Source organism: Sinocyclocheilus anshuiensis, unplaced genomic scaffold, assembly GCF_001515605.1.
Source record: "Sinocyclocheilus anshuiensis isolate Anshui unplaced genomic scaffold, SAMN03320099.WGS_v1.1 scaffold1950, whole genome shotgun sequence".
In the NCBI taxonomy this organism is placed as follows: Eukaryota; Metazoa; Chordata; class Actinopteri; order Cypriniformes; family Cyprinidae; genus Sinocyclocheilus; species Sinocyclocheilus anshuiensis.
Genome location: NW_015544259.1, coordinates 55,771 through 66,405, shown reverse-complemented (window position 1 = coordinate 66,405; position 10,635 = coordinate 55,771). Strand labels below are relative to the sequence as shown.

The following is a 10,635-nucleotide window of genomic DNA, read 5'->3' as shown; positions in this document are numbered from 1 at the left end:
CACACACACACACACACACACACACACACACACACACACACACACACAATAACACACACACACAATAACACACACACACACAAAAACATTATATATATATTTATTTATTTTTTTATATAAAATGGATGGTTTTATTGATGGCAAAAGTTACAAATGTATCTGTTTCACTGTCTTGTATTTGTGCTAGGCAAATGATTTGTTCTATGCAAAAATAAATCATTCTCATGAGCTACAGGTCACTGTCAAGCACACTCGCTGGCTGTGTTTTACAGCCGCTCCTACCTAATTTGGGCAGATGCTCCTTGTAGTAGTATCCTCCCTGCACATCCGACACGTATTTCAGATCCACCTTGCCCTTGTGGCCCATTCTGTAGACATTTGTGGTTCCGCTGGACCAGGTGACACTAGCCACGCTACGACCCGAGACCCCCTCTCTCTCTCTCTTTCTCTCTCTCTCTCACACACGCGCCCGCGCGCACACACACACACACACACACACACACACACACACACACACACACACACACATATATAGAGACAGAAGCAGCACAGGGCAGGAGACTCAGACCAATATCAGCAGCTTTGAATTATCTAAACTTGAGAGATGGAAGAAAACCAGTTTAAAAATCAACATGCATGTACTTTGTCTGAAAGGAATTAGAAATATCAGATCAGAGCAGAGCAGGGTCAGAAAATGCATCTGAAAGGAACTAAAATATTTCAGCTATGTAAACATGAGTGCAAAAAAAAAAAAGATCTCCATAGACAATTCCTGTGGTTTTATATGCTAAATTATGAGATATTTTGTCTCATTCTTTTTTCAGGAAAACAGAAAAATGTCAGCACACTGGGGCTCCAAAATTACAAAAATGTAATAGCAGAATGTCCTATACGATAGTTTCATGTGACTGGATCAAAACATGCCTGTATGAAAAGAATAAAATCATCTCTAGGGAGCAAATACTGCCCGTTTCTGACACTGGATCGGCGTAAAGAGGTGTAACAACTAAAACACACCAATGTCAGTCATCTTCACATCAAATTAATCACAAAATCTAGTGTCATTGTCAATCAAATAAGAGTTATGACACCTGAATACTTAACCTGAACAAAGCCAATATTTCACTTTTCACAATGAAAGCATAATCTAACAAGAGTACAACAAAATGCTCAAAAAGCTATGGCAAACACAGCTGAATCTCACAAAACCTCTCAAGACTTACCCCAAAATCACAAGATCAAATAAGCAGTCATATTTTGCATAAAGAAAAACAAATATATTGTATGACCATTGTCAAATTTTATTTGTAAAACATCTCAATAGTCCTAAAAGTAGACTTCATTTTCTTTATGCAAAATATGTACATAGTCGGAATGAAAATGTCATAATGCAAACATCTTAATGGTCTTAAACCCTAAGAAAAGTTTAAATTTCTTAATGGAAATTTGTTACATTCTCTTTTGATTTTGGGGTGAAATATGAACATTTAATAACAACCATCACCAACTAACACAAGTGTTCAGCAACAGCTAACCAACACTAACTTCACAGCGATGAGTTTCAGATCACACACAACACAGAGAAAGAGAACCTCACTGTCTACAGACGTCTGGGAGGATCAGTCGATGAACTCCACATGGGCATTTTGACTCATTCATCACTGAAGTTATTATACATTTTAAAATACAACCTTCACACGAGAACATGTGCAAGTGTTTATAGAAACAGCACAACGGATGATAAAACAACACGACACAACACAAGCTCAAACATCTGGGGCCTGTTTCATAAAACAAGTTTACCAAATAAGCCAGGTTTATTTCAGTTGGTCTGGCTTATTGCCAGTTGATTTGGTTCAAAATAAGTCAAACTAACTAAAAATAAGCCTGGCTTATTTGGTAAACTTGTTTTATGCAACAGGCCGCTGAACTGCCATAGTTTTCATATCTCACATATCATCAATGTAAAGAAACAACAACAAAGTCACTTTCCTTTGCAAAAACGTTTCTGGAGAGTTTCGTTTCAAACGTTTCAACCAGAATTACCTAAAAACATTTCTTAAAAATAAATTCAAACTAAACTCTGCAGGACTAGAAGTGGTTAAAGGGTTAGTTCACCCAAAAATGAAAATTCTGTCATTAATTACTCACACTCATGTCGTTTCAAACCCGTAAGACCTTCGTTTGTCTTCAGAACACAAATTCAGATATTTTTGATGAAATGTGAGAGCTCTCTGACCCTCCATAGACAGCAAGGGTACTAACACGATCAAGACACAGAAACATAGCAAGGAGATCGGTAAAATAATCCATGTTGATATCAGGGGTTCAACCGTAATATTACAAAGCTACGAGAATACTTTTTGTGCTCAAAGTAAACAAAAATAACGACTTTATTCAACAATTCGTCTCCTCCGCATCACCCTGTAGCGCCATTTTGGAGAGTATCACATACGTAGACAACATATGAAACGTATTTATGCGGATACGCTGTTTACGTAGTTCACGCTTTGATCTGAACATAAACATATCTGTGTACATACGTTTCATTTGTTGTCTACGTATGTGATACTCTCCAAAATGGCATTATTAGGTGACTCGGAGACGACGAATTGTTGAATAAAGTCATTATTTTTGTATATTTTGTTGAAAATTTTGATTTATTACGGTTGAACCCCTGATGTCACATGGATTATTTTACCGATCTCCTTGCTACGTTTCTGTCTTGATCGTGTTAGTACCCTTGCTGTCTATGGAGGGTCAGAGAGTTTTCAGGATGCATCAAAAATATCTTAATTTGTGTTCTGAAGATGAACGAAGGTCTTACGGGTTTGGAACGACATGAGTGTGAGTAATTAATGACAGAATTTTCATTTTTGGGTGAACTAACCCTTTAAGGCAATGATAAAACTGCAAATGTCCATCCTAAGAGTCCAACATGACACAGACTTCAACTCTTCTAGCTAATGACATTCAGGTTGTCTTTTCTATAAGCTCTACAGATGCTGCATTGAACAGATCCAGAGGTGTTAGCGAGTGAGTCTCACCGTCTTGGTTGCCCCAGTCCCAGTCGGGCCCCCGCACCACCTTCACCCCCTGGAAGATTCCTTTCAGGATGATTCTGGACAGGTTCTGTCTCGGCGTCAAGCTCACTCTGAGTTTGAGAGAAGGAAGAGCCAGTTATTAACATGAGGAAACCTTCAAGATCTGATCTGCTTCATCCAACTAAGCTCATTTTTCACAATGTTCTCTTTGTGAACTTGATTTGTTTCACAAATAAACGATGCCTTGCAGTCTTTCATTATGACTGGTGCTAATACAAAATATGCAAAATGTGCATATATGCACTTAAATTAATTTGACACTAAATGCAAATGCATTAGAATTCAATGACCTGAGGAAAAATCACTTCTTTTTAGGTATACGTATTAAAATTGTGGATAAAAATAGACTACATCCCCATGAGGCCATAAAAATGAATCGTTATTGATTAATGGATAATTATTTTAAATTCCAATCACTTTTGGAATTTCCTAAAACAAAATTAAACTGACACCCCTAATTCCCAATTTTCTGTAGTGTTTTTCACAATACAAACAATCACAAAAATTCACAATTAGCTTAACTAATAGTAGCACTAGTTCTTGTAGAGCTCAGTGAAAGGTTGAATTCCCAGGGAAAATCTATAGCTTGACATTCATCGTAAGTAGGGCCCTATGAAATCTGTTTTATTTTTTCCATTTTGATTTTTCTGAATTCTGTTTTTTTGTTAGTTTAAATTTTTATAGACTCTGTTTTAATGGTTAAATTAAATTTTATTAATCAAAAAGCATTTAAAGTTAATTGAAAACATGAAACGTAAACAATTTAACAGCAATTTATTAAAAGTTTAACAAAAATTTAATTAAGGCCCAATGAAATTCGTTTTTTTTCTTCTTAAATTTTGTTACATTTTTACCAAATTCTGTTTTCCGTATATTTTCTGGATTCCATTTTAATGGTTTAATTACATTTTAATAAAACAAAAGCATCTCTGAGTAACTGATTTTACAAAAAAATTAATTTATTATTCAATTAAGTTGTGTATTTACATGTTTCGGGTAAATAAATTCTGGTAAATATTTTTTCTGGTAAATATTCATTAAAAATGTTTTAATAATTTTATTAGTACACCGTAGACACCGTGAGCGTCACACGCTCTTCAGTATGTGTGTAGTAAACGAAACTGCAAGTCTGCGCCATTTATTCACACAGAGACACACAGAACATGCAGGATTCATATTTAAATAGTATTTGGTGGCTTAATATTTACAGACACTAGTCCATATCACGTTTCGATTTAACTGTACTGACATACTTTTGATTTATTCATCCAAAATTTGGCAAATTCCATGATAATCTGCGTTATTAGTGGTCGACCGATATATCGCCAAGGCCGATATATCGACCGATATTTGGCATTTTTTAAATATCGGCATCGGCCAATACGTTTTTCTGTTTGGCCGATGCGTTCGAGGCGGGACTTTTATTTTGACGGTGCTGAGAACGGCAACGCCTAAACACACAGTGCTCACATTCTCCCTCTTGTTCGCCGTCGTCATTAACAGTGCTGTCTAATACGGATAGAAATATGTCTAATAATAAACCGATAGAACTGTTAACCGTTAGAACAAAGAAATTAAAATATATACAAAAAGTCTTATAACGACTGCTTTTATATTATTAGTAATAGAAAGGCAAACATTATAATACTTTCTTGTTTGCCGTCAGCATTCAGCAAACACGCATTTACATCATTTAAACAAATCTTTGAATGTCTAATGAAAATTAAATTTCACAAACCTTGCAAACTTAGTCGAATCCAGCTGTGAGATCTTGTGAAGTGTGCATTTGTATCCTGCATGATCGATTGAATGCTTTAAACATTAAATTTGTGATTTCAAATTATGCTACGCTTTATGCATTTTCCCACTGTCATATTCCTGTCATTTTCACTGTGTGCTGCATGTAAAATGAGTGTTGCCTTGTCTTTATTTGAAAAAATATGATTCCCAATGCACACAAACTTCCCAGAATACTGAGTGCTCTGTTGGTTAGTTTACTTCCTTTTTAATTATATTTTTATTAAATATTTATTTAATAATACTTTGTCATCTAAAGTATAAGTATGTTTATTTTACAAATACATTTTTTAGTCCATTTTAAAATTATTTCAAATTTCTTAAATATTAATTAAAATAAATACAATTATATCGGCTTTATATCGGCCATCGGCCACCCTGCTTTCCAAGATATCGGCATCGGCTGTCAAAAAAACAATATCGGTCGACCACTATGCGTTATACAGCAAATTCCATTTTTATGACTGGATTCTGCGATTCCGTCCACACTTTCCACATTGTAGAAATCATAGGGCCCTACGTAAATCACTTTAGATTAAATCATCACATGAAGAAACACAGAAGTAACCCTTGCACCGCAAACATCTGATCAGCCCGTAGCTAAAGACAGCCGAGAGAGGTTTGTTTTCTTCAGTTTGTTAAAGCAAACAATGTCAAAATCACTGCTTTCACACTCACTGAGAGCGATGAGAGGACGCTCACAGTCAGAGAAGACTGTATGTCATTGATTCTCATTTGGGAATGTGTGCTCAAGGACATTGGACAGATTTTGTACAAGAGAAGCATAATGGGAAACACATGCTCTCAATACAGCTAATGACAGAAGGCTGTCTTATGTCAACAAACTAAAGCAGCCTTGGGAACTCTTCAAGAGTGCGTTGCGAAAGACCCTGTGCGCTAAACGCAGTGGAATAACAATGAATAACAGCACATACCTTATAGTAAAGATCTGATCTGATCGGGGAGCAAAGGAACTGCCTATTCCCATAATTCATCCGCAGGGTCAAGCATCAACGCTCGCTGCCCAGCTAGACCTACTCCATCAGCTCCATCAGAGATCTCTGCTCGGCTTTGATTTTCTCTTCAAACAGGTCTCATTGTCTCTTAAGGTCAGCTGTGCGGAGCGGTAATGTCACGTCCCTCCTTACGAATGCTCTCTTGCCATATGGCAGCACCTGCATGGCTCGAAGGCTTAACACACAATCAGGATAAATCTCTAAGCAGTCTGTGGCTCTTGTGGCTCTAAGATCAAAGGTAAGACGTAATCCACAGACGCCGTTTATGCACACGCAACAGAGATGGACGATTTATGAACATCTCTCTCTCTCTCTGCACCAACAACATCAAGTAAAACGTGGCATCTTAAATAAATAACGTTTGTTGCCAAGGGTCGCACAGATTAAAGGTTTGACATACAGAATAAACCGCATTTGACTGAAATGCTGTATTGGAATATTTTACTCATTTTTTACTCTACCAATTATAAAACTGTGCTGTATGATGAGTTTTGTGCAATAGGGAGCCATTCAGCACCTGCGAGATCCTGTTATTATGATTTTTATTATTTAGTGATTTACAAGTAGTTGTGCATGAACAATCCCCATGACTGTAAAAATATGTATGTATGGCAATGGCATATTTTGAGTTTTGAAATGTGAGATGCCTCATTGGGTTTTGGGCTGCCATTGGGCGAGTTTTGTTTCGCAGATCTGACAGCCCTGGTCAAAATGCCAAGAGAATATTTTTCAAATGAAAGACAGAACAAGCTCAATTTTTAAGCAAAACATCTCACAAAAAGAGGTTTGTTATGTTTCAGAATCTGAAATAATGGATCTAGATTTAAAAACAATGGCAGAGCTTTTGTCGAATATAAAAGTTCAGGTGATGAACTCCACCTGCAGCTCATCTACTGGTGCTGTTATTAATAATGGTAATATTTTTGTGGAAAGTTTAATAATTTAGAAAGTTAATTGAACAGCTTTTATTTGACAGATATCTTTTGTAACAAATTATTTTAACTTCACTTTTGATCAATTTAATGTGTTTTTTTTTAGTGCTGTCAAAATGAGCGCGTTAATGCAGGCGATTAATCTTTTCAGTTTAAAGTTTTTAAATATTTAACGCAGTTAACGCAGGGGCAGAGCTTGGGTTGGCCACCCCACTCACAACTGCTACTTCTGTCTCTTTTTTCATGACAAGAAATGTGTTTATTTAGACGCAGAACATCTTTGCGACCGCATCAAACGAGAGACTTTCCAAATGAGCATGGAAACAGTAACGAGGTGACAAGGAGCTTCAGCAGAACATCAGTGAACTGAGAGCAGATGAGAGGTTGTCAGGCTATATGTCAGTAAAAACACATTTTCCTGTCCTGTCAGCTGTTATATTGTGCTTGTAACACGTGCTCTTCAATCGCACACACAAATACGGCGGCGCGCACTGTAGCCTGTTTCATTTCGTATTAAAGCGTGAATGAAACTACGAGCATGCGTGTAAGATCTGCGTCACGTTCAGCAGCGGCAGCTCTTAAAGTAATAGCAGCCAAATAACATCATAACCAGCTGCTGTGATGACTTCATCAAAGAACAAAAGAAAAAAGGAAATCAATAACTTTTGTAGCTTTAAGGATTCATGTATATTTAATTTAGAATTTAGTGCTTGATAACTTTATTCAATTTCTGTCTATTTCCTACTTGCTGAAGGGCACAGGCAAATATGACATGTATTATAATGGGTTTATGTGAAGATTGTTTGTAGTTCACTTAAATTAGAAGTTGTTATTTTTTATTTCTGAAGGATCATGTGACACTGAAGACTGGAGTAATGATGCTGAAAATTCAGCTTTGATCACAGCAATCAATTACATTTTACTATATATTCACACAGAAAACAGCTATTTTATATTGCAATAATATTTCAAAACATCACTGTTTTTACCCTATTTTTGCTCAAATAAACACAGCCTCGGTGAGATTTAGAGACTTCTTTCAAAAACGTCAAAAATCTTAATTATTCCAAACTTTTGGTGGCCAGTTTTCATCCACTAAAATCAGCTGGTTATGAGTCACGGCAAAACAGTTTGAGAAAAGTTAGTTCTGTGAAGTTCTCTAGAATCATCTGTTTGCACATGGCACTGGTTTAATCAACGCAGTGCGTTCCATTTCTGTGTTTCAGCTTAGTATTTGGTGACACTGCTCTACTGTGTCAAACGGCAGTCAGAGATCAAGGTCAGTCCTCTTTTAGCCTGTTGACATAGAAACTTGTGTAATCCACAGCCACACACAGAGACGACGTCACGCTACACGACTGAAAACACCATATCAGACACAATCTGCGCATTTCCATTTCCCCAGCGCTGGCATCTGTTTAGTCTGTAATTACAAGCTATTTTACTACAACACCTCAAGTTACTCAAAACATCCTTATATATAATGTAGATTTCATAGAACATCATCAAATTGATGTAACAAGCAGCACAATTTGCAGTATCATTCGTATCTGTTGAAAATCGTTTGATGCTCATGTTTAATTCTTAAGCTCAGGGGTTTGTCTTGAATATTATAAGCAATAATGCTTAGCCAGCATGAGAGAAACGTGATACGTGAGAGGTTCATCATCTACAGTACAACATCTTCACGAGATTGATATGAATAGGCCTATATTAAGACAAAGAGATATTACTGTAAGAAAGACCCGAAGAGCTCTACACTCTTCTACAGTAACAGCATCTGTGTTTGACAACAGAAAGATTACAGAAGACAACATGACAGAAGCTAACTAACAGCTGCCTTAGCCGATTAACAAGGCTGTTTTGTTCCTTGCTCTGCTGAACATATGGGAGGCCATATGGCGAATTGTGTCCTAACACAAAAACACGCGTTACCTCAGCCTGCTCATGACCTCTGCCAGAGAGCTGCTATATACAGTTGTGTTAAAAAAAAAAATAGCAGTACAACATCAGTAACCTGATGAACCAGTAGTGATATTTCTGCATTGCAAATTATTTACTTGTGGATGTAGTAGTGCAATAGAAAAACAACAGCCCCAGTTGGCATGACGTGTGCTGCTTGTTCTGAGTAACTGACCAATGCATTGAAAGGGGTGTGTTCAAAATAATAGCAGTGTGGAGGTTAATTAGGGAATATATTAATTCTGTGAAAAAACAGGTGTCATTAATTGTCCTTTATTAAGGAGCAAGGCAAGCAATGTGTCACACATTGTTGTAAAATAGATTTCCTTCTGAATTGTTAAGTAAAATGGTCCGTTCCAAACATTGTTCAGAACAACAACATAATTTAATTAAAAAGTTGAGTGGAGAAGGGAAAACGTATAAAGAAGTGCAGCAAATTATAGGATGCTCAGCTAAAATGATCTCAAATGCTTTAAAATGGCAACAAAAACCCAAAACACGTGGAAGAAAATGAGCAACTACTGTTAAAACGGATCGAAGAATAGTCTGAATGGCAAAGATCCAGCCAATCATCACCTCCAGAAAGATCAAAGATGATCTAAAATTACCGGTAAGTACAGTTACAGTCAGAAGACATTTGATCGAAGCTAAGCTGTCAGCAAGAAGCCCCGTGTAAAGCACAATTGTTGAAAAAACGGCAGGTGCAGAATCGGTTAAAATTTGCCAACGAACACATGGATTGGCCCAAAAAGCTGCGCGTTTTGAGCTGCGCGTGCTGAAGATGACCAGTAGAAGGAAGCAACAGGTTTTTAATCAATGGGATTTAACTCATCATTTATCTCATATAGAATACGCTTCGTTATTTATACAACATAACATTAATATTACAACTTATAGGCTATCTGCACAAAATGCCCCGAATGCACATGAACGTGTCTGCGCGGCTCTGAATTAACTCCTTTTGTGGACGCGTTCTTCACGCAACAACATGCAGAAACACGGCAACTAAACTCAAAAAATTCACAGCGTTTTATTATAATAGTGTTCTCATTATAATTGTTATGTATATGACAAGTCACAATTATTAATATTCTGCATTGTTGTTTGTCCTGCTCGCACTGCATGTGATACAGGTGCATCTCAATAAATTAGAATGTCGTGGAAAAGTTCATTTATTTCAGTAATTCAACTCAAATTGTGAAACTCGTGTATTAAATAAATTCAATGCACACAGACTGAAGTAGTTTTGAGTTGAATTACTGAAATAAATGAACTTTTCCACGACATTCTAATTTATTGAGATGCACCTGTACATATGATTCGACTGCCAGTCGAATATCGTCAAGATTCGAAAATCTTAGATCCTTAGTCGGGGACACCCCTTATATATACATTAGGGGTGGGAATCTTTAGTCACCTCACGATCCGATTCCAAAACGATTCTTGATCTACTTTTTTTCCCCTTATTAATTAATTAGTTTACCGACTTGATGCATAGAAGCATATTACAAACAACAAACAAAGAGTGCTTTCAGTATTTAAGATTATCTGAACGTTTTCCATTCAAGAACTTCTTCATATTTACTGTTGTTTTTTACTATAACATCATAGACAGCGGGAGATCTATTAAGCTGCATTCACGCACGGATCACTTTTGAAATATAAGTAATGTGGTTTGTCCTGTCCATTTAATCCCTTAAAACAGTGTTTCCCAACCGGGCTGCCGTCTGTCGAGAGCAGGGGTGCAGTGTAAAAAAATAATTTTTTAATATTTTTAAATTGCTAAAATGTTCAAAAAAGCATCTATTATATAATATCCATTTC

General features: G+C 36.6%; 1 protein-coding gene across 1 annotated transcript in view; it reads right to left on the bottom strand.

The window, feature by feature from the left end:
• Positions 1-10,635, bottom strand: part of LOC107697992 (E3 ubiquitin-protein ligase MIB2-like) — a 75,556-nt gene that overhangs the window by 35,522 nt on the left and 29,399 nt on the right. The window contains exons 4-5 of the mRNA XM_016498898.1: positions 2,977-3,154; positions 253-424 (exon numbers count right to left, since the gene is read on the bottom strand). Of these exons, the coding sequence (XP_016354384.1) occupies positions 253-424; positions 2,977-3,154 (350 nt within the window). The remainder of the gene's footprint in view (positions 1-252; positions 425-2,976; positions 3,155-10,635) is intronic.